The following is a 24,106-nucleotide window of genomic DNA, read 5'->3' as shown; positions in this document are numbered from 1 at the left end:
TGGGGGGAAACGTTTATTGCTGACGATGACAGAAGATGAGCTGAGAGCTAGAAGGGACGCACAGTTGGTAAGAGATGACTCAAGGCAACGGCCCCCCACCCCAGCCGATTTCTAAGTAAAAACATCTTTGGAAGGTCTGCTGACCACGAGACACACAGGCCAGGGATGCCACGACACTCCGCTCAGCCGACGGTCCCCTGGGGGGCGCTGAAGTCTCCTCCTTCAAGAAGCAGCGTGAGGGAAACCCAGCTCTGTTGCAGTGACTGAAAAAGGCCTCGTGGGCTGGGGTGACACCTACAGACTCTGATCGCGCAGGGCTGGACGCTGCGCCCTGTCGTGGGCTCTGGGATTTACAGCCTCTCCGTTCCTCGCTTTATTTTCAAGCTTCTGAAGTGTTTTCAAGCATTCAGATGTCCACCAGCATGTGGGCCTTAAACCTCGAGCCTTGCCCTAGACCGAAGTAAGCCCAGGCCCCGTGACACAGATGCCGATCTAGATGGTTCTAAGCACTTGACCTGAGAAAACCCCGTGACGTTGGATACATTATATTACCGAATGAGGTAGATAATTCACCTGGGAATAAGGATGCAGGGGCAAATTTTACACACTATAAAGATGAGTATAAACCTTCACCCAAAGGTAATTCTAGCCGGGTGGGTGGACACTGGTAATTGCGCTAACACGGTGATTTTCTTCTCACTTCTCCTTAGGTTTTAACACCTTTGTCTAAGTAACAATGAAAACACCCCATCAGCTGACTTAGCCGGGGCTTTGTCCACCGGGTGCCCACACGACTGCTTTTATTGGGTTTTTAGCAGTTTTGTGAAAATTATGAAATGCATCTTGTCACGCTAAAGAAGAGGCAAAGATGCCTTGTTGCGTTAGGACCATGTGCTATCTATACAGAGAGAGCGGGAAGGGGGGTGACCCAGTTATCGAGCCATCCAGTCTGACTTTGATCAAAGCCATATTTTACTGTTTGACCTTGACTACTACCGACTTCATCCGTGGTGCCACTTCTTACCTCGTGCCCAATTCTGAGAGCGCTCGTGCACATTTTCTTGGTCCCGAGCTTGTTTCCCCCTCACTGTGCTTTCGGTGCTGAGACAATGGACAGTGAACAGCTGTGTGTCACTAGGAAACTGCCACAAAAATGAACGTCCGCTGCGATTCCAACCTGAGTGGCCACATACGCCCTGAATCAGAGCAGTTTTGTTTCAGAAACACATGACGTCGTGCCTGGGCAGTGCTGTGCTGGCGGATGGTTGGCAACTAGCTCTCGGTGGGGAAAATACCTGATTTGGAGCATTGGCTGATTTTCCTAGTGCACCTGTTCCCATCGTGGCTGCTGTCAAGCTAACAGGGTCATGTCCCTAAACGCGGAACTGGGAAGGATGTGCCCTCCGGCCCCTCCAGGCAGGGGTGAGCACACCCCCAACCACATCCGGAAGGGGCGGAGGCCTGGGAAGCTGCATCTGCCTCTGTTCTAGTCTCCATGGAAACCTTGAAACTAGACGAGACTAGGCCAGGCTCAGTTATTTGTTTTCTAAATGAGGAGCTAAGTTTCACAAGACATCTTTTCATATAGACATGCACAGCACTTTCTCTCTCTCGATGCCAGGGCCACCTGGCAGTGGGAAATGACAGGCTCTTCCGTGGGTCCCTGGTGGACCTTGGTCTCCTGTCTGCCCCTCCAAAGTTAGAGTGAGTGCGGCAGGCAGGAGAGAAGGGGCCGTCTGCGACCCCCCATCCATTCCGCCCCGGAGGGGTCCCTCAGAGGGCTGAGAAGCAACCGCTCTTAGGGTCACGTGTCCCCTTGAAATGGTGAACAAAGACAGAGGAGCAGGCAGAAGGCATGGCCCGCTCACCTTGGTTTTTACCGAGTCCAGATGGAGGCTGCTAATGGATCAGCACATGTATTATAGTTATCATTTTCAATAAAAACTTCAATCTCCCATCATTAGCACAGCGCACTTTCTGCCTCCCCTTGGACTGCCTCCGCGCTCTGTTGGTAGACTCACAGAAATTAGGGTAATGGAACTCCGTGCCTCAAAGTCAACGCGGAAACCCAGCTTGGGTCTGTTCCTGTCTGTCCATTTCAAAGGACGTGCCAGACAAAATGTGTGAGACGAGGCAAAATGCCCCTGCAAATTCAACTCACAAAGTAGGGTCGGGGACCAGCCAGCCCCCTTCCTCCTGCCTCTCCTTGGCTCCCACACTACGGCACGTAAGTCATAAGAAGGTGGCTTCAGGATCAGACTTCAGAGAATACTCTTACATGTATCACCAGCCTGTTTAAACCGTTTTGGCGCTCAGATTGTCTGCACACACACCTACGGTAGGTAGCTCTGGCGGGGGAGGGAGGACAGAAGTTGAATCCGATAGAAGCATTTCTAAGACTGGTTGGCAGCAACTGTGGGGCCGCAAGTTGCTGGGCTTGTCCCGGCTGAGGACAATGTAGTGAGTGCCAGCCGAGTGGTATTTGGGTTAAAGCAGCCTCCGCGATCACACGGGCAAGGGCGGCCAAGCCACGTGTGGGGCCACAGGGCCACTGCCAACTCGCTCCCGTGACCAATGTCCCACGGAGGCCGCCGCTTCTCTGCAGCGTGGAGCCCAACATCCAGCGCTTAGGAAGCAGGTGGGCACCATGCTTCCCCACCTGCCACCAGCACTGTGTGACCTTGACTATGACTAGACTGTCACCTCTGGGAGCCTCTGGTAAGTCTAGGAGCTCTAAGGAGCTTCTCAGGAAGAGAAGCCGGAGCGCATCCCGCGGTCATCCTTTGGCGATAAGCAGGGACAGCTCAACGGCTGCCCTTGAGGACCGAGGGAGCTGCCTCGAGAGCCCCTTCAAGCCAGGGAACCGAAATCACCAGGCACGCCAGGTGGGTGGCGGCGGGGGGTCTGCCCGGGAGCCCCAGCCCTCCCTGCCTTCTCACCGGCTGCCTCATTCCAGACTGTCCAGCAGGGACGGCGTCCTTCACTCAGAGACCGGCAGCGTGTTCTGGCTGTGGGAGTCACCCGTGAGGCCCGAGGAGCGGAGCGATCTCCTTTTGAAGATCCTGTTCAGAATCTCCTTGTAGCTCTTGCGGTACTGGTGTCGCAGCAGGGAGTACACGAAGGGGTCGCACGCAGCCTTGCTGTAGGCCAAGCACTTGGACAGCACTCCCCAGTGGGGGCCGACGGGCACCGCGGAGGACAGCTCCACCAGCCTGCGGAGAGACGGGACGGTCACAGCCGGGCACGACCCCCCGCCTGAGCCCCGACCCCAGCTTCTGGGCCAAGCCTCAGTTCCTCTGGGACAGCCTGCTCAGGAACTATAACAGCAGCGACGCGTAGCAGCAACAATGACGGCAGCATTCACCAGGCACTTACGTTATTCTGGGCTAACACGTGTGATTTCGTGGAGCCCTGGGAGACAGGACAACAGCCATTTTACAGGTGAGGAAATAGAGGTCCGAGGAAGTTAAGTCTCTGACCTGAGGTCACACGACCAGCAAATTGCAAAGGCAGGACCGGAAGCCAGGTCTGTCTGACTCTGGAACGCAAGCTCATCTAAGAAATGGGCTCATAGCGAACAGCGTCCCGGCCACTGGCTCCAGCTGTGCCGTTGAGCGGCTGTGGGCCCCTGGGCTGCTTGTTTTCACATGGAAAAAGGGAATTTCAATCAGGGCCTCTCTACAAGCACTGCAAGTAGCAAAGGCGGATGGACCCTCTGCTCCCGATCCTAGCTCTGCCTTCCAAAGGGGGTTGCTGGGAGGAAGGGCTAAGAATAATTCTGCAAAGCTCAAAGCATGCCCTGCATGAGGAAAGCCCCTTCCCAGGGCTGGGATTCAGTGACCCCTGGAGAGAGCGGCAGTCAGGGTCTCCTGAAGTGACCCTCATTGTCTGGAGGGGGTGAGGAAAGACGCAGCTAGGTCACAGCCTGAGAGTCCTCCTGCGGCCATCCGCCGACCCGTCAGTGGCGCTGACGCCAGGCGGGGGGGGGGCAGTGTAGCTCTCCCCCATGCGCAGCAAGTGCGCCCCAAATGATGCCACTCACGGTCCTCTCTCAAGTGTGCCCAGCCCCCTGGGCCGCATGTGCTCATTCTCCAGCATGAGCTAAGGTAGAAAAGGCCACCGGGCTGGGAGAGAGCTTACAGACCCTAAACACCCTGTCCCCGCACACCATCAGATGAGGAGAGGAGGCCCAGGCTGGGAAGGGGCCGCCCAGCGTCCCATGCAGGCCTGCAGCAGGGCGGGTCCAGCCTCTGGGCATGGCTCCTGCATTCTACCTGGGGGTCTGCGAGATGGGGGGCTCTCAGCCTGGCGGGCCCCCCGGGTGAGGCCCCTGGTCCAGAGAGGACGGAGGTGGAACTCTGGGGTTGTCCCAAAGCCTCCTTGGGGCTGAGGCCGTGAGGGCAGCCCGCAAAGGGACGTGGCGGGAGCTGGCGGCCGTGAGGTCCCCTCTGGAGCAGGTCCTCTGTGAGCCCATTCGGAGGCCTCTCTCCGGCCCCTTATTCAGCCCCACTGTCTGCCCTGCCCTCCCGCCCTGTGGGGGGACATGGCCCCATTTCCACTCATGTCCCTGGGAGCCCAAATGGGGAAATGGAGTTGTTAGCATTTGGGAAATCTGTACTTTTATGAGACCTATTCTGGGAAATGATGAATTTAAGAAGACAACCCCCTGAATTTAGAATTCACACCTAATAATAACAGTGAAATAGCTGAATGCCAGCACATTGTTGCTACGTGATGCCAAGTTGCTTTTCCAAAATGTCTGGTCTCCTGTGTATGACCACGTTCAGCCTCGGCATGCTGGCCCTCCCCGAGGATCTGCTGAAAGGGCCACATAACATCAAACCATCCAGCAAGATCAAAATTATTATCTGCAGCTTCTGCAGACTTCACAGAATAGTAAAGCCACTCAGGACAATTTGGAGTCTCACCAGTTAGATGACAAAGAGATAAAATCTATTGCATTTGCTCCTCAGAGACTTTAGGTATAAAGTCTGAACTCTCCTGGCTGAGGAGTGGTAACTCCCAGGTGAAGGGCTCCTTTGGGCCAAACCCCTGATGTGCACAATCTCTAATCTTACAGTTATCCCGCTGAAGTGGCACGCTTCCCACTTTACAGACAGGGAAATCGAGGCTCAGAGAGACTGAGCAGCAAGCCATCGTCTCCTACACAGGCAACCCAGTTCCATCCAACCTCACCCTGGTCTGGACTCTGGGCCACCCTGGGATTCAAATGTCAGCGATGAGATTGGACAAGACGAGCTCCAGGGTCCCTTTGAGCCCTGCGAACACCTTTCCTGTGAAGTCGTTCTGTGTACCCAGAGCTTCGGTCACATGCCCCTGCAGACAGTACACAGGAAGACATCTGCTTTGCCAAGCTAATTCTGGCCTTTGTCAGGGCTCCGGGCAAAGAGCCGTTTTAGGTCAGTCCAGGCCTGGCCACCATCTGGGGCAGCCGCCGGGAGAGGCTGAAGCTGGGTGCTCCCTCCAGGCCCACTGGTGGCTGCCGGCCTGCTCCCTGCTTTTCCTGTGCGCCTGGACCTCCCGTCGCCCTCCCTCACCGCCACGCACCTGCTGCGGCTGGCTTTGCTCCGTCCCAACTCGGACGGTGCCAAGAGGCAAGGGGGATTGAGAAGGGGAAAGGACTTCCCCATTGCCACAGCTGCTTCTTTCCAGACCTGGGCCGGCGCTTGTAGGATCACATGATCCCATCAGATGACCATCAGATACCATCAGGTGTTAGAGTGGGGCCTTCCAGCCCTTGTTCCCGCCAGGAAAGGGGCGTTCTTGTTCCGACCAGCCCCAGGGTCCCCGTGGGCAGGGCCGCTGTCCTGCTCTGCCCTGCTCGCTTTCACTGCACGTGTTGGTTTGCTGACTCCCCTCTCCTGCCCCCACCCCCAGCTCGGACCCAAGAGCCCTGACTTTGGGGATTATTGGGCTCAGGTGTTAATAAAGTGGGACTTTGCTTCCTTTCTTCATAGCCCCCTGTGGGGCTGAACTGCATCTCCCCCAGAGTCCTGTGTGGAAGTCCTAACCCCCAACACCTTAGAACGGGGCCTTAGGTGGTAGCAGGGTCTGCGAAGAGGTCTCTAGTTAAGACGAGGTTTTGGGGTGGGCCCTGCTCCAGTAGCACCGGTGTCCTTATGAAGGGGATAAATTCGGACACGTGCGCGCAGACGAGAAGAGCACGTGGACAGGGAAGCAGAGACGGGGCAGCGCGCCCTCGAGCCGGGAAACACTGGCAGTTCCCAGAGAGCCCCTGGAGGCGGGGAGAGGGGCCTGGAGCAGAGCCTCCCTCAGCCTCAGGCGGACCGGCCCTGCCACCCCCGGATTTTGAACTTCGAGCCTCCAGAACTGAGACGATAAGGTGCTCTTGTTTAAGCCTCTCTGTCGGGGTTGCCTGTTACAGCAACACTGAGAACGGTGTACACCCCCGGCGCGCGGCTCGTGGGGATGAGGAGGTCGTTCGGCAGACTTGGCCTTCGTGGGTCCCTGACCATAACGGCATCAAAATGGCACAGGCCCCGCCCCCTTCCTGGCACCCTGTGCGCACTAAGGCTGGCCTGCAGGGCTCGGGGTCGCAGAGGTTAGCTGCCCTGGAGCAGGCGCTGCCCCGGCCGTGCCCTCCCTGCCCCCACAGACCCTGTCCTTCCACCCAGCACCAGGGGGCTTTGCCTGTGCTGCCTGGGTGTGAATTGAAAAGCCCTCTGCCGTTAGGGTCCGCCCGGCGGGGAGCGTTTGTGCTTCTGTGCTCAGAATTCACACGCGCTCACCCGACATGCAGCTGTCCTGGAATCCCCTGGAATGAGAGCCCACAGGGTCAGAGGTCAGGTTGAGGGGGGCAGGGGAGGGAGCAGGAGTCTGCGTTGTCAAGCATTTTAGGTGACTAGGATGCAGGGGTTCAAGACACCCTGCTGTGAGCGCGGGGGTCGGGGGGCAGGGGTGTTCCTGGACAGAGTCTGGGCAGGGCCCCCGGCGGAGGTGAAACGCCGTCAGCAGGGCGCAGGCCTGCTGACGGAGCGGGAGCAGAGCTCAGCGATGTGTGTCGTTCTGGCCCAGAGCGGATAGCCATGGACTGCCCCCCGCCCTGTGCGCTCTGGCCCTGCCTCTGCGCTCCTCTGCTCTGTATGTGCTGGCGGTGGTGCGGGGGACTCCAGGGAGCCGTTCCCCCTCTCTCCCAGCAGGAAGCCCTCAGCCCTGGGTCCCCGGCAGGTCTCTGCGCTGTCCCAGCAGAGGGCTGATGGGGCCAGGAAGCCCGCCCCCCTTGCCCCTCACCTACAGGGGCTGCCTGCTCCTGCGCACGGCCTGGCAGTCTGGGTCTGGGGCGGGAGGCGATGGGGTACCTTTGCCAGATCTCCAGGGCAACCTCTGAGCCCTCAGAGAGACCAATGTCTTCATTCCGCTGCACAGTGAGAATCCTGGGTGCAAACGGGTGGGAGCGGTGGTGCCCGCAGCCCCCCACTCAGCTCCTCCCCGGGGCCCCCGGGGGCATAGTGCTCTGATAACCGCTTCGCTTGCATCACCTCCAGCCCCTGTGGGTGTTCTCCTACTGCACGGAGGTGGAGCCGGGGCAAAGCGGCCTGCCAAGGCCATAGACAGGAGGTGGGAGAACCAGGATTTAAACCCTGGACTGTAGCTGACAGTCAGGGACTGTGTGCCCTCCTGCAGCGGGGTTGCCCCTCCCAGCTCCTTGACTTGGTTACAGGATGCGGTCAAAGAGCTTTAGTTTCCACTCTTGAATTTAAAATGGTAAATGAGCGCCTTCTCCTAACACCTTCCATCACCTCTTCTCCCTCTCTCTCTGTCTCTGTCTCTCTCTCTCACGCACACGCACACACACACGCTGTGCGCCAAATGCAACACGGGTCACAGAACATTCTTTGGGAAGCCAGCCAGACGTCTTCCCAAGACTTCTGGACAATCTGGTCTGTGTATTTGAAGACCTGTAAGTAATGAGCTGACAGTTTAAATTTTCATGAGGCATCAGAATGGAAAAGGCATTTTATTAATAGAACGTTAACTGTGGACAGCCGCCTGCAGATCAAACCCCGTTGCCAGCTACCGGGTTCTGTGACTTTGAAACGCGCCATAATGGTGCCGTCAGATCCTCAGAACCTCAAAGCCCCACTCCGATGGTCCAGGACAACCATAATTATTTGTAAGCATTTATCTCTAAGGAGATAACAGCCTTACAAGTGTTTCTGGAGGAGAACCTGTCGCGGGTCTTCAGGCCCCGTTCAAACGCACTGGAGAGGGTCCGATGTGCCCCAAGCCTTTGAGGACAGGGGAGCCGAAATGAGTGTGTGAATGGACAGAAGGCAGCGTCTCGTATTAAGGGGGACAGTGGGGGTCTCCAAGTGTTTGCCACAGTCGTCTGAGGTGCGCAGGTGCGGGTAGTGGCTCTTTGGCTGGTTGGGACCCTTGGCGGTACTGTCTTTCTGAGAGGTATTTGCGTCACGGTCAGTGATATGCCAGCCAAGTCTGCCAGTGGCTCCAGCCACCGTGCTGTTAGCCTCTGGGCCCCGCGCCGGGTCCACCCAAGCTGCTGTCACCGAGGTGGGAGGTCAGAGGTGACGCCGTGTGAACCCACCACTCCTTCCGGAGAAAGGACTCACATGCCTGCCTGCCCTCCCCGCAGGAGTCTGGTGCTGTGCGCAAGGTCACGCAGAGAAGCTGGGTAAGAAGTCGGATCAACCTGCAGGTGGGCGGCCCTGTTTCCGGTCCCCGAGCTCTGGAGATGGAGCATGGCCGCAAGGCTACATTACTGTCCATAGGCCAGACGCCGACCTTTAACCCTTGGTTCCTCCAGTCACTACTCCCCCATCCCTGGGAAACTTGTCTCATCGCCCTGAACCTCGGTAAGAGGAGGGTGCTAGTGCTCACCTTGCAGGAGTGCTAAGTGCGGTCAGGTAACTACCAGCACCTCTGAGGCGCACTGCAGGTGTGTCCGCTGGGGTACAGGTGCGCTTACAAAGGGTTCACGGTCTCTTATAGGAAGGGAACAATGTAAGGGAAGCTTGAGAAGCTATCGGAAGACTTGAGTGGTTCTTGACCCAAGAACGATGCTACCCTGTCTGAGAATGTCGTCAGACAGACGGGAATACAAGGGGAACAAAGAGAAGGGAGTCCCTTCCCAGCCATCCTGACCTTCTTGATCAACTCGGAGTGAGGCAGATGTCACCGTAGAAGCCCCTTCTCTTCCCCTCGCCCCTCAACAGGCTGTCGGTAGAAACGTGCGGCCAAGAGAGACCGGGGACTGTAGAAGGTCATGCGGACCTCGCTTTGCCCTCCAAAGCCCTGTGCTCCTCCCGCCCGCCGCGTCAGCCTCCCACCGCTGGGCTCACCTGCAAGTCCCGATTCCGCCAGCTCTGAGCACCCATGGCTGTGCCATGTTAACTCCGGCTCCTACCCTTGGCTCTGTTTATGAGGCTCAATGGGAGGCGGCAGCAAGGCGCGCTGCCGGGACAGCGACGGCCACCGTGCAGCTATGGGCAGGGCCGGCTCCTGTGCCGACAGCTCAATGAGGGGTTTCAGTGACACTCCAGCAGCCCGATCTCACACGTCTCAGAGCGGCAGGTCTCTGGTTCAGAGTGGGACGCGGGCACGAAGCGCCTCCCCACGCCGTTCTGGAAGGAAAGCGGGGACTCCGCACTCTCAGCAGAGACGCCGAGCGGCGCAGCACGAGGACCCGAGTGTGGGCTTGGGGGCGAAGGTAGCTGCCCCCCGGGTAGCCAAGCTGGCGCCCGGCTGAGTCGCTGGGCAAGGCTCGCACCTGTCTGAGCCTCAGAATCCTCATCTTTAAGACGAGGATATTATCCAGACGCACAGGGTGGCCCAGCTTCAGGCACAGAGTGGGGACTTCCAGGGCGAGTTTAAGGGAACTGCTTGTTCTTACCTCTCCCCTCTGGACTCCACGGGGTCAGCCTGTCGCTGCGTCAGTGGCTTTGATTTGTACTTCCAGGGACAGGAAGGAGGCAGAGAAGAGTCTCCAGGAGAGTCCTTGGGACTGCTCGGGGGCTGTCCCAGGGGCTCAGGCTGCCCTGTGCCATGTTAGCCATTACCTGTCTCATCCCTTTCCTCTCTGAGCCTCAGTTCCCCCATCTGACAATGCATCTTGCGCTGCTTGCCCGGCCCACCCCTTGGGGGCGCTGTAGGGTCGAGGGAGCTACTGTGTAAGGTGCCCTGGAAGGCAGGGTCATGCCAGGTCCAGCTCACCAGGTGTCAGAATATACCTCTTGGCTCCCACAAGCCCACCCCTGCCCCACTGCTGCCTCCTAGTGCTCACTAACCCTAACTACACCCCAACAACATAGTTGGGTTTTCTTTCCCCTCCAGTGCACAAAGCTGACCAGGTGATACTTTTTCTTTTCTGGGTAAAACGTGCAGAGAAAATTCTGTAGTCAGAGCAGACTGGCTTTTGGCACGCACAGTCCTGCGTCCACAGCATGGCAACCTTGGCTGGCGCGGGGCTGGGATGCGAAAACAATGTGATGAGCCCACAATGGCCGGGGTAAGAGCGGGAGAGACCCCTGGGGCCGTAGGACAGGTGGGCCCACCGGTGCGCCCTGCTCCCTGTGCCGATGGCACATGGCCCTGCTGTCGGCCGGCGTGTCCCGGCCGAGCCTGCCAGGGGCCGGGCTCTCCTGCGCCCAGCAGGCAGTGGGAACCCCACCTTCACAGAGTCTTCCTCGGTCTTCCCCCTTTTCCTTCCTTGAGGGCCTCCTGGGGTGGGGCCCAGGAGCAAGGGTTAGAGGGGTGAGATTAGGACATCAAGGAGGAGAGAGTCTTTACAACCCTTTTAAGTTTCCTCTAAAAGGATTCCCGGCCACCGAGAGAAAGAATGCAACGTCCTCCTCCCCAATCCTCTCCAGTTCACGCTCGCCCCTCAACAGGCTGTCGGTAGAAACGTGCGGCCAAGAGAGACCGGGGACTGTAGAAGGTCATGCGGACCTCGCTTTGCCCTCCAAAGCCCTGTGCTCCTCCCGCCCGCCGCGTCAGCCTCCCGCCGCTGGGCTCACCTGGTGATGACGTAGGGCGCGAAGCACACGAGGAAGGTCCCTATGAAGGTGCTGATCTTCTTGGTGGCTCTCTGGCGCCTCCTCTTCTGCTCCTCCAGGCAGCGTTCCCGCACACTGCATGGGACAGATGGGGACTCTGTGACTCCCAGGTCGGCCTGCCCAGGTCACAGTGGGTCACTATTCATACGCACAGGACCATGGCTATGCAGCCGGGGAGACCTGAGGTCAAGAGTCTTGGCCGTAGCTGCATGGCTCTGGGCACGCTGTGTGGCACCACTAAGCCTCAGGGTCATCATCTGTAACATGTGGGTAGCCATCTAATGAAATGCCGCAAAAGGCTGCTTTGAGAATTAAATGCGTGGGAGCATACGGATGCATGAAATGTGCTCAATGCACGAAGCGGTTAGCACAGTACCCAAGCAAGTGCAATGACGTAAACTCATTATTAATTACTCTTGTTATTCACTGAACACCAGCTCTGCCCCAGCCCCGAGTTCACATTCTAAGGATTATCTGTAATTCTCCTCCTTCCAGCTGATCCTTCCAGGTGCATGTTACCTGCCTGGTGACGTCCCTGTTTTACAGTGAAGACCATGAGCTCAGAGAGGCCAAGTGAACTGGCTCAGCTGGGAAGTGGGACAGGATCTGAACCTGCATCTCTGTGACTCAAAGCTGGTCCTTTTCACCTGGGCAACCTGGACTCCACGCACAGTGTGAACTTTCCTCTGCGCCTTTAGCCCGGGGTCTTCCATCCCAAAGCCTCAGCCCAGCCGGGAGTGACGGACGCCACTTACGGCGTCACTGAGAGAGAAGTCGCTCAGCTCCTTCAGCGACCGAGATCGGCGAAGCTAAGAGACTGCCAAGCCCTGGAGAATCAGGGACACAGCTCTGAGGGCGGAGCCAGGAGCTTGCCCACGCCCCGGCCCTGACTCGCCTTGGCCCCGGGACCTTTTGCGCACAGACAGCTCACGCCAGCTGACAGCAGTGGCCCTGGCGACCCGTTTCCTGCAGCCCCGGGGAAGTGCCTCCGTAAGCGAGTCTGCCCAGGACTGCTGTCCAGGAAAGGCAAGCCCCCTGCCCCACCCCACGGGGCCACACCCCACAGGGCCAGCGACAGCAGGTGTTTCCACTGTTCGCTTTGAAAAGAAATCACACGATTCCAGAAGTGAGCAGGGAGGAAGCCCGTGGACAGAGCTGCCCAGGGACTGAAGACAGCCTGGCAGAGCCAGGACTGGGCCGCGGTGACCTGGCTCCAAAAATAGGCTAGTCTGTTCAGCGAAAGCAGGGAGGGGAAACCATAGTCACGAGACAGATTCGTGTGCAGCAGAAATGCCAGGGCAGCCTCCCCGCCTCCTTCCACGAGAACCGTGACCGATACTTCATCGAAACTCTTCATCGTTTTTCTGATCACAGGTGGGCAATTCCACACTCATTTGCATTGATGGCCCCCACCCCGAAATTCCTGTGGGATTTTTCTCTCTGGGCCTGTGTCTTTCCAGGAATTTAGAAAGTCAGGAACTGGAACTTGGCTTGGTACCAGCAGGTTTTGTACCGGCCGAACATTTATTACTCATGACTGATATTACTAATTAATTTCTAATTCCTATATTAATAACAACCCACATTTCTTGAGTCTTTAACGTGTGGCGCCTTAGATGCTGTGATGGGGGCTGCTATGAAGGGAGGTACCAGGACATCAGCTCAGCCAGCAAATCTGAAGAAAGCAGTGGCAGGGGCAGGGGGCAGGGGACAGAAGGATGGCTTTGACCTAGGTCACACAGTACGAGCCAGTCGTAAACCTCCCAACACTCCCTTTATACCCGGGTTCCTGCAGAGCTGAGCACCCGAGTCCGTGGGCTCGAGTGAAGTGTGCAGGACACGGGTGGACGTGGGGAGCAGATGCAAGTCCCACCCGGGGGAGCTCCCTGTGCAGCCAGGAGCCCAGCTCGTCGAGGTTTGCCTGAGGCGGTCCTGGTTTTAAAACTCCCAGTCCTGCATCCCGGGGCCCTTTTGTCCTGGGAAAACGAGGACAATGGTCACCCTGGGGTACAGTGTTTTTTTGCATATTCTCCACAACACGGGACTTTTTGTTTTAATAGTAAAATATTTCTGCGAAAAGTTTCGGTGTGATTGAGGTGAGACTTGCTACAAGCCAGGTGTCCTGGGCCACCGTGGGTGCAGCCCCCCCCTGAGAGGAGGCGGGCGTTCTGGTCGTCCCTAAAAAAATGAGCACCGAAGTCATAAAAATGACTCACTGCAGGGTGGGGGAGGGGGTGCCACACTGGGGCTCAGAGAAGAGAGGGACTTGCCCCCCCGCCCCCTGGAGAGCGGGATGCAGGTGAGCGTGGCATGCCGTCACTGACGCCCAGTCTAGCTTTGCTAGTCAGGGGCCCCATGGCTGCTTCCTTAGCTCCTGCTGATAAATGGATTCATCTTCTCTAGCTGGGGCTCCCCTGATTTCCGGGCCAGAGCACGCTGACAGCAGGAACAAAGAAGGCAGGGCAGTCCCCTAGGCCCGGAAGGGAGCGGTATGACCTGGCGCTTGTCATTGCTGTTTAAGCACAGCAGGAGGGCAGCTCGCTAGAACAACAGGAGCTCCCAGAACAACAGGATAATGGCTTTGTACTTGCCATTTCTGCCCCCACCACACCTAGCTTCGCACAGCTGAGCTCTTGGAAATCTGGCAGTTCCGAGAGCAATTGTTTTCCTTATTTGCAGATGAGGACGCTGGGGCCAGAAAGGTTTATGCCACACCCTGGGCCGCCCAGTGAGCTGGGGACAGACAGGACTCAGTCCAGGTCTCCTGACTCCAGGGTCTCGGGTGAGTCCCCCCTAGACCCCCCTGCTTCCCATAGGACCACTGAGCAGTGAGTAAGCTGCGTGCGGCCACACGAATGAATTCTCCAGATATTCCTGGGCCCAGTGGTAGCAGATGGAGTCCTCAGATCCCCCGACGGTGAGGAGGGCTAGAGGGCAAAGCTCCCCTGGCCGGGAGCATTCTCCGGAGTGCAAGCATGCGGCCAGTGGGGGGCGCCCACAGGCTCTGATGAGACACAGAGTTTCCTTGTGACAAAGGGAGGCAGGCTCTCTAGCACTGTGACCTGTGGGGTCAAAGAGATGTTCCCCAGTCGCCTTACAAGACAGGGCAGAAGGGACAGAATGCTGGGAATATCTGCAGTCAATAGGTGAGGCAACCATAGCTGAAACCCTCCAGATCTGGGCGCCTCCGTGCCCAGCACAGCGGCCTGGGTCCCGCATGGCCCCCAGGTGACCGGAGCCGGGCCGGATCCCACGTTCCGAGGACTGGGAGTAATCCAGATGTGTGTGCTGGCTTTTAGGAAAAGGAAGCAAAAGCCAAGGTATCGGGCTGGCAGGGGGTGAAGAGCCTTGAGTGTGGGACCAGGACACTGGAGTGAGCGGTCCTGGGAGAGGGACACTGAGGGGCGCACAGCTCTCCCCACTGAACAAAGGGTTCAAGGGCCGAGGGAGGTGCCCCACCCCGAGCCCACGGCCTCACACTGGGTCCTGCTCTAAGGACCTGAAACATGAAATTCCTTACCCTAGTGCTCTGACTGCTTCCAGAAGGTGCGCGGGCACCTTCCTGGGCCCTTCCCGGCAGGAGACTTGCAGGGCAGTATGAGTGAGGGACAGCGGAGGCGCAACCTGCGACGTCTGCTTTGTGCAAGGGCGGCCGCTGTGGTGCCGGGGGCGGGGGAGGGGGTGCTCAGTGCTTCCCACCGTGAACGCCAAGGGGCCTGAGGGTTCTCAATTTGACCATGACCTTGCAACAGATGACAAAGGGACTTTTCTCCAGGTGGGAGGGCAGAGCGTGTCCCAGCTAACAGTTTCTAAGCTTCCTTGAGAACTGCTAATCGTTGACACACACAGTGTGCTTGCCGTTCTCTGTACTACTTCCTGCCCATCAAACTCAGGGTCTTGTCCACGTTCTAGATCTGCCAGATTAGCTGGTTGCTCACTCCCCTGGCTCCCCCGATGTCCTCACCTGTAAACCCAAGGGCACAGAGAGGCTCCCTCCCTGGGCTCTTCCGGCTACGATGCCACAGCGCGGACCCCTCCAGGGCTGGCACTCACTCGGTCCCAGCAGCCCTTGACCACAGGATGAGTGTGACCCACCACTGTCCCACTCTGTCACCGCGCGTGGTGGCCCCCAGGGGGCCTGCCACCTCGCTGTTCCGGCTCCTCACCTGTGCCCCATGTCAGATGACAGCCCAAGTCTCTGGTGGCACCAGGTGGAGGAGCTGTGGTTTGAGAGAACTGAATGGAACCGACTGAGCAGCTAGGGGACCAGGTGGGTGATAAAATATCAGGAATTCCAAACTGCTATGGGACCGCAGTGACTCGGGAAACTGCCACAGAAAGGTGGGTGTGGAGAACGTCTCTTAGAGCCCCAGGTTTAATTCAGAACAGAGGGTGCCTGATTTTTTGGTAGTGTCTAAACAGAGGAGCCCAGTGTGCCACGCACCCCGTTCAGCACTCGGGGAGGGGGGAAGAGCAGGCACCGCAGGGAGCTTCTGACAAGCCTGGGGCCTGGAAGCATGCACACTGGTGCCTTTGAGTTAAGCCCCAGGAGGTCCTGCAGGGCAGCTGGTGAGCAGCCACACCTGCTGCCCCAGGCCCAGGGGAGGAAGCTGACCACTGAGCGGAGACAGGCGCCCCCAGGGGTCCCGACTCAGCCCCAGTCTGGCCTGGAGTTGTGGCCCGTCTTCCTGGAGCCTCAGTGCTGAAGGCTTGGGGGCGCCTGTGGCAGGCCCCCGAGTTAGCTCTGCAGTTCCTCATGTGGGGGCTGCCAAGGAGGAAGCCTGTGGATCCGCTGTCTGGGAGCTGTGCCCTCCTGGGTGGCCCGCTGCCCGCCCTCCCACTCAGGGGCAGAGTCCACAGGGAAAGGCAGGCGGTGTTGGTGGAAGGGGCAGAGGGTGCTGTCATACCTGCCTGCTACCCCCAGGCCCTCAGGCCAGCCCTTGGCCGGGGCGCCCCAGAGGGCCTGTCTGAACTAGTCAAGGGCTGGCCTCGTCCCCAGAGCCCTTCATCTCTCCAGGCGGGCTGGGGCGGCGCCATGGCCAGCAGGGCCCCTCAAAGCATTCTGGGGCTCAGAAGAGTCAAGGCAGCCCTGAAAGGGGGGCGGGGAGGGGAGGACAGGAGAGCAGAGGGGACGGGAGGCCAGCAGAGCCGCTACCTCTGCCCTGAGAGCCCTGGGAGCCCTCGCTGCCCTGTCGGCCTGGAGTTGGGGTGCAGAGTGGACCCTACACCCTAAATGGGCTGAAAACGAGCCGCAGGTTCTTCCGGAACCTGGAGGAGAGCAGAGATGGAGTGTGAGCTGATCTAAATAAGAACCGATTCCTTTCCCGGCCCAGGCCCTCCCTGCTGTTGGATTCCCAGGGAGGGGGCCGCTACGGGAGTGGTCCCGGTCGAGGGCTGAACCAGCTCCAGTCCCGGGGCTGCACTTCCTACAGCGAGCTCCCCCTGCCCCTGCCTGGTGAAGGGCGCCTGCCCGCAGTCACGGCTGTGCATGGCGGGGACCCACGCAGGGGCACTGCAGCGAGTCAGCCCCCGTCCTCGTGTCTGCGTGCCTGCAGGCCACACCCGCCACCTGGGCACAGTGGTGGTCGGCCCGTCGCACACGCAGTTGCTGTGTGAACACGTGGGATTGTGTGTGGCAGTCACGCACTCGCATGCAGGCGTTCATGGGCCCATTGGTCATGCACATGGAACATGTTGTATGTGGTTCTGCGAGGAAGAGTCTGTGGTGAATCCTCATCTAATTCATCAGCATGAAACCAGGAGGGACCGCTCAGAGGGGGACAATGAACACAAGCAGGCATGCCCTTGGGCAGACACTACGAAGTTCAAAGACTTTCCTTTTACTGCTCATGGGCAGGGAGAACACAGGACCGGAGGGACCTTTGTTCAGACTGATGACCCCCGTCTGTCCCTCTCCGCTGTGAGCTTGCTGGGGGGGGGGGGGGGGGGCGGCGCCGGCGGGGGACAGTCACACACTGCGGAGCTCCCTCCCTGCCCTGGCCTCCCCATGGGCACTCTCTGCCGGCCTCATCGTGTGCCTTCTGGGGATACCAAGTACAGAGTCCACAGAACCACCACCAGCGTTTCCCTTCTCCCTTCCTGGGGTGAGCTGAGGACGCCTCAGCTGGGTGTCTCCCCTGAAGCTGCCTCCCTGGGATACAGCCGCCAGGTGAGGGTGGAGGTGGGTGGGGCCCTCAGGGGGACGCCCTCCCTCTGCAGGGCTGTCCAAGCTCCAAGTCCAGAAGACACAGGACCGTGCCATCAGGCAAGGGCAGGAGAAGATCCCCTCCCCCGCCCCCCCGAACCCTGCAAATACTCCTTTAGGGACCCAGGGACGGAGGGGCAGCCCCAGGACTCGTGCTCGCGTGCGCACACACCCAGGCAGCGCAGACCCCAAGGAACCCGCAAACCCCGGAGCGCAGCCATCCGTTTGAGAGCCCCCCCAGCCGCCCCCGTGAGCAGCCCCTGGGCATCTAGGCCAGGCTCCCGCGCCAGAGGAGCGCTTCCACGAGCCTCCAGCAGGGGGCCGCGACCACTGCCTTGCCTATGCGGTTGAGAGTGAAAACCAGACACGCACAGTAAGTGTAAGAAGTCCAGCAAAGTTCTGACTCTGATTTCCACCCTGATGCTTCCACAAGCCTACGTTCTCTTTCTCCCACATTTTGGGCAGACCTGCTTTGCTAATGCTGCTCTGTGCATCTGTCTTAAGACTGGCAGCACCGTCCCCTCCCCCACCCGGGTTTTCCAAAGAGGAATTGGGAGATTGCAAGGAAAAGGGTCTGGTCCGAGGCGGCACACTGGGGCATGGGGGATATATGAGCTCCCTTTTCCCCTGACAAGGACCCCCACCCCACCCCGCACCCGGCACCAAGTCCCAGGCAGCCTGTCCCAGCGCCCTCACCTAGGCGCCCTCACCTGGGGTGGATGTCCACGAGCAGGACGAGCGTCTGCATGGTGATCACATCAATGCGCTTGCAGTGGAAGCGGGCCACCTTGAGCACCTTGAAGTACGTGCAGCAGAGTACAACGAAGGAGAGCAGGAAGCTGAGCGCGTGGAAGGCGCCAGTGAAGACTGCGAAGCGCAGGCGCTCCTCCGGGCGCCGGCTGCAGAGCGTGCACGAGGCGTACAGCTGGTGGAAGCCCAGCCAGGACAGGGCGAGCGCGGTGGCTGGGAAGGTGAGCGCGTGCAGCCACGTGTAGGCCACCATAAGCGCGGCGTCGCGGAGGCGCATCTTGGCACGGTAGCTCAGCGGGAAGACCACAGCGACCCAGCGGTCAATGCTGAGCGCGGCCATGCTGAGCATGGAATTGGTGGCCAGGAAGGTGTCGAGGAAGGCGGCCAGGCGGCACAGGCGGTCACTAGCCGGCTGTCGCTGCGCCACGACGCCAGCCAGCGTGAGAGGCATGTTGACCACGGTGCACAGAAGGTTGCCGCACGTGAGGTTGAGGGTGAAGAGCGCCGGCGCCTGGCGGCGGATGTCGGCGCTGTGCAGGAGGCAGAGCAGCACCAGCGCGTTGGACAGCAGCGAGACGCCCATCGTGCCCACCAGCAGCCCCGCCAGGCCCGCGTCCCACGAGTTCATGGTGCGCGCCCGCCGCCTGCGCTCACGGCCGGCAACCCGGCGCCGCCACGGCGCAGACCACCCCACGGAGACCCCTGGCCCCCGCCGCCATGGTTCCCTGGAGGGTGCGCGGCCACCCGGAGCCCCGCGCCACCTCCCGGGCAGGCGCCTGGGCGCGCAGCCACTCCGGAGCCCCGCGCCACCTCCCGGGCAAGAGCCGGGTGCGCCGCTGAATCAGGAGCTTTCAGCGCCCTCGGATCCTGGATTGCAGGCGCCTGCGCCCCCGCGCTCTGCCTCTGCTTCCTCCTGCCCTCACCCCATCCCTCTGTCTCCGCTGGCGCACCCTCCTGCTCCCTGCCTTTCTCTTCCTCCCCTCTCTCTGCTTAGCTCGCTCACTCTCCCTCTCTCTCTCTCCTCCACCTCTCTCTCTCTCTCTCTTTCTCTCTCTCTCTTTCCTTTGCTGTGCTGCTCTTCTCTCTCCCACTGCTGTGTCTCCATCTGTCTCTCCCACCCCCAATTTTCCCCTTGCTTCTTGTTCTTCCCTCTCGGGAATCTGGCTGCTTCTATCACAGAAATCCCCACTGATGCGTGTGAACACACACTCTCTCTCTCTCTCTCTTAGAGAGAACCAGCCTTACAGGCTTCTGTGCAGGGTGATTGGCTCCTTGCAGCCCCCTCCCCACCCATGTTCCCCTGTGTGTTTCAAAGCCAGGCTGAGTCAAAGAATTCTCGCTAAGTCGCTGAGAAAAGGGAGGTATGCCCCCCACCTTCACACCTCAGTGTCCCCTGTCCCAGCCCGAGCACCAACCCAGCCAAACCCGGACCCGGAGGTCTTAGCCAACCTGCCCCAGCTGAGCTTCCCAGGCCTGCAGCTCTTCCCTCTCTGGGCTGAGCCGGGGCAGGCTCAGGTAGTCAGTCTCCTTTTGCAGAGAGAGGAAAGAGCCCTATTTCTCTATTCGCACAACCAAGGGCCTGGGCCAGGGCAGCAGCCTCCTGGGGTGGGGAATGTTCTCTGTTCATGATGCCCTCTCCCCATGGACTTTCAGCCCGAGCTTCCTCAGCATCCTCAAGTCTGCTGGGGGTGGGGGCGGGGATGCGGGGGCTCCCTCTGACCCCCCACCCCGAGCATTTCCTCAGCCAAGGGAGGCCTTTATCTGATCTTGACCCCAAGCCCTTAGCTTCATCTGTCCACAGTCAACCTCCGCAGAGCACTGGCATGACCGATACTCAGCATCCCGGCCCGAGTCGCCCCTGCTGAGTCTGTCAGCGGCACACCATCTGCCCAGGTCTGACGAGGCAGTGAGATCCAGTTCTGGAGGGGTCTGAGTGACACACGTGCACTTCGAACACAAGATCACCAAGCCGGAGGAGTTCCAGTGACAGAGTAGGTACAGAGCGCAGCCAGTGCCTCTAGCTCCATAGATCGGCCCCTTCTGCACACGCCAGAGGTCCTCAGTCACCTTCTCAAGCCATGTCCTTGGTCTGGAACATGGCGTTATCTCAACTTTGCAACATTAAAATAATACCAGTGACCAGGTAGCCCGGTCTAACAGCAATATAGTCATGGACATGCCTGTGTGTGCGCAAACAGTGACGGTCATTTGCTTTCTGAACTCTTAAAAGAAACATCGAAAGACTAAATGCCAGAAAGACACTCAGAATGTTTTGACTTAGTTTGCTAAAACTCAGAGGCTCATTTTATGGTTACGAGCAATAGTTCCTGCTTCCAGGGGGATTATGGGAGGCGGGGTCCGGCATAGTGACCAGGTCCCTATTCCCATGGCTGCTGCCAGGCTGGGCCTCACTGAGATGAGGGCCCTACACAGCTTCAGGCAAAGGTAGTGAGGCCACGCTCACCAAGGAAAGGAGGTGCCTGCTCTTGTCCAGGCCCTGACACAGCGTCCCCGCTGCCCCTGTTGAGAGGGCTCAGGAACCCGGCCGCTTGATCAGGGACGATGAAGCACTGGAGCCCGGAGTAGAGGAGCGCAGCAGGGCCGGACCTGCCTGTCACGCTCTCTGAGCTGCAGAGAAGTGGTGGGGTGCTCGGGACAGCCTTATGGGAGCCAGTTTGTGCTGCGACTGGGCCCCAAGGGGGGACGCAAACACCGGATCGAGTCTCATCCTTTTGGACTGGCTAGCAGAGCTCCTCACGGAGGCAGGCGCACACACGTCACCAGGCATTCTTGCCACAACCCTCCAGTGTAGATACTGTGCATCCATCTTGGCAGGTGAAGGAACTGAGACCCAGAAAGACCCATAATTTGCTTAAGGTCACTCCAGGTAGGCATCCATAGATAGAACAGATTGGTTGATTGAGATGGCAGAATCATCACATGAATTAAACGTCCACATCTATTGGATGTGAAAATCCATGTTTTTTTCATGGTATTTATTGCACACATATGATTGCAAACACACAACACGCGCAATCCTAATGAGAGGCTGGAGACTGGAGTGGTCGTCTCCATTGCTGTCTTTAGAAAGAGAAAAGACACACCGAACAGACACTAGAATGTCACCAACGCTCCCAGGACAGGGCCCACCGAAGTACATCCCTCTGAAGAGTGGGAGGGTTCTGCATTTCTCCACATGGAGGGGGATGGAAGCTGCCATTCCAGGGGGAGGGAAGTGTCTGAGCGGAGGCCCAGAGGCCGAAGCCCGGTGCACACGTGTGGTTCTGGAGAGAAGGTGGGCCTGCAGGGAGCCAGGAAGGAAGGTAGCAGCCAGTCCTGATGCCAGCCCAATGCCAGGCTGAAGGGCAGAAAGGTCAGTCCCTTTCAGAGGACCTGGAGCGCCCAGCCCTCCTGGGGACACACCTTCACCTGAGCCAAGCAGCGGCTTTCCATTTTCAAAGCACTTACATGCCTGCTATTCCATGTGACCCTGCAGAACCCCAGGCACCCTAGGGTTGACCCAGAGGGGCTCTCATTGCACAATAAGGAAGCAGGTCCTAGAGACGATGTGCTTCGCACAGGGACATGTAGCTGGTGAGTGGCAGACCAGGGTTTATGGTCCAGGGCCCCAGCTCACTGTCCAGCACTGCTCCTGCCGCCCGCCAAGCCCGCTCCCAGACTGGTGTCCCTCTAGGCTGTTCATGCTCACCCCTGGGCAGCCCTGCAGCTGAACGAGCAGAGTCCGTTGACCGGAGTCCATCCAACAGAAGCATCAGGCCTCCGGCTCACTCGCCCATCATCGGGCAGGAGAGAAACTGGCTGCCTGTCCAGGGCCTTTGCTGCTCCGCATCTCCAGGGCTGTCCCGAGCACCACAGGCCAGACACAGAAGAAGTGAGCTCCCGGAGAGAAGCAGTAGCCTGCGGTCTCGGGTCTCCTGGGTGAAGCCGAGGCACCATTGACTGGCGGGACACAGGGTGCTAGGAACATTCATCGAAGGCTTGCTGTGGCCCAGGTACTCTGCCGGGCACATGTCCTCTAGTTCTCCCAGCTGCAGGAGAGATGCTGTGGGTACCCGCATCACACAGATGCGGAAATGAAGGCTGAGGAACCTAAGCAGCGTGCCCAGGGTGTCTGAGCCCGTCGGGAAGGTGCGGTGGACCCTGGCCTGCCTGACTCGGCACCTTGCAGGGGTCATGTGACCACTGTGTTTTGACGGCCAGATTTGGTCCCTCTCATCTCTTCTAATGATGCCCGATCGATGACCACTCACACTCTCCCATCCCTGCCCCTCTTCCTGGACTGCGTCCTTGGGCTGAAAACGCCAGCTGGGTGGTAAAGGAAGTTGGCGTGTGGCGCATGTGGAGTTGCCTGAGGGCTCCCTGCGGGCCAGGCCTGTTGCTGAGCACTGATGCACATTTCCCACGTTACTGTTTATAGGGTGAGGGCTTCCAAGCCACTGACAGGTGGGGTGATGCAGCTGCCCAAAGCCTCCCGGAGAGCCCGAGGCTGATCGGAGATGAGAATGCCGCACCTCGCCCAGCGCAGGTCCGGACCACCTGCGCCACAGTGTCCCCACCGCTGGGCACACCGAAGGAGCTGCAGTCTCACTTGAGTCTGCCGGGCCCAGACATGGAGCCATGCCTCTCCACTGAGCTCTCACTGTGCCCGCACCGCCTGCCAGGGAGGTTTGCACTTTGCCTCGAAAATCCATTAAACCTGCCCATGGTGGCAGGAGCTTCTTTATTTGCAACCCAGACCGGCTCCAGGAGGACAGAAGCATGTGATTGATCCTCCTGAGTGTTAGACTGTGAAGCATTGAACCAGTCCACGAACAATGGCTTCTCTGAGTTTGGACTGACTTCTAAGGATGTCTGGCCTCTGTTCATTTCCTGTCTCTGAGAGGCAGTGAAGCTCGTCTTGTCTCCCCAGGTCTAGAATCTTCAGAAAGAGCTATTTCTCCTTGTTTCTGGTCCCACTTCTGTCCCTCCTCCTCCACAAACACCGCCTGGCAGTTTATCAGGGGTCCTGAGTGGTTGGAAGGCTCTGGGCTCCTGCCCAGGATGGAGTTCCAGAAAGATCAGCACTGAGGCAGTGGACAGCTCCCCTCCTCCCAATCCCGGCTCCTCCCTCGGACCAGTTAAAAACAAAAACAAACAAACAAAAAAAAAACCAAGCAGACCCTGGCTGGGTTGAGCACCAGCCTCGAACTGAAAGGTCACTGGTTCAATTCCTAGTCAGGGCACAGGCCTGGATTGTGGACCAGGTCCCCGGATGGGGGCATGTGAGAGGCAACTGATGGATGTTTCTCACATCAATGTTTCTCTCCCTCTCTTTCTTTCTCCCTTCCCTTCTCTCTAAAAATAAATAAATGAAATCTTTTTTTAAAATAAGCACTGGCTGTGGGGGCCCAGGGCTGACCTCCGGGCACTGCGTCTGTTGAGGACTTGAATCACGCAGCATCAGCTGCCGTTTTTCTAGCAGATGCTGGGTGGTTCCGTCCCATTCAGCAGACTCAGGAACGAGGCCCCGGGCCACCTGTCGAGGGAGGGGCAACGCCCAGGTCTGCTGGGCTCCAAAGCTCAAGCTTGTAGTCACTGCACCCCACCGCCCCGTCATTTGGAAAAGCGGACGTTTCAAAACCACGCCTCACGCTCCCTCCACCCCTCCCCCAGCCCCGGTCACCAGCCGACAAAGAGCCCACGCCACCACGCCAGGCGGCCTGCTGCCCTGGGTGGCCCCGCCTGCTCTGCCTCCCACGGCTCCCTGATGTCTGTCCCCGGGGTCTGCTGCCCTGTGGGTATGTTCCCAGCGGTCTGAAAGGGGAACTCCCTTTCCTGGTGATTCTGAAGTCGCTGAGTTGTGTCCCCACCGCAGGACCGCAGGACCGGGACCTCAGCCACGTGGTGGGAGGGGACGCTGGCCTGAGTGTCGTTTTTCAGGACTCTTGGTGGGAACGAGCCCACTTCTCGCACAGGAAAGGGGCGCCAGGCTGGCGGCAGCGTGTAGCAAACAGCCCCCTGGACAGGAAGCCAGGGGCTCAGGATTCTGGTCAGGTCGCGGCCCCTGACTGACCAGACGCCTCTGGGCAGTTCATGC

At 59.0% G+C, this 24,106-nt stretch overlaps 1 protein-coding gene across 1 annotated transcript; it reads right to left on the bottom strand.

The window, feature by feature from the left end:
* Positions 1-2,980: 2,980 nt before the first annotated feature.
* On the bottom strand, positions 2,981-18,637 carry GPR26 (G protein-coupled receptor 26). The gene is made up of 3 exons (XM_054581782.1): positions 17,970-18,637; positions 11,016-11,129; positions 2,981-3,212 (listed from the first exon to the last, which is right to left on the bottom strand). The coding sequence occupies exons 1-3, from the start codon at positions 18,635-18,637 to the stop codon at positions 2,981-2,983; spliced, it is 1,014 nt and encodes a 337-aa protein (XP_054437757.1).
* Between the last annotated feature and the right edge of the window lie 5,469 nt (positions 18,638-24,106).

This window comes from Pteronotus mesoamericanus, unplaced genomic scaffold (genome assembly GCF_021234165.1).
Source record: "Pteronotus mesoamericanus isolate MK-2021 breed Mesoamerican mustached bat unplaced genomic scaffold, CSHL_Meso_final contig_657, whole genome shotgun sequence".
Classification (NCBI taxonomy): domain Eukaryota; kingdom Metazoa; phylum Chordata; class Mammalia; order Chiroptera; family Mormoopidae; genus Pteronotus; species Pteronotus mesoamericanus.
The sequence above is the reverse complement of the archived record's forward strand: the minus strand, read 5'-3'. Positions and strand labels throughout refer to the sequence as shown.

Bases quoted from the DNA above. Each gene is read 5' to 3' on its own strand.
- GPR26 (XM_054581782.1), bottom strand. From the start codon at position 18,637: ATGAACTCGTGGGACGCGGGCCTGGCGGGGCTGCTGGTGGGCACGATG. The intron at 11,130-17,969 runs GTGAGGGCGCCT...TGTCCCATGCAG, and splicing joins CTCGTGGACATCCACCCCAG to TGTGCGGGAACGCTGCCTGG. The intron at 3,213-11,015 runs GTGAGCCCAGCG...GTCTCTCCGCAG, and splicing joins GCGCCCTACGTCATCACCAG to GCTGGTGGAGCTGTCCTCCG.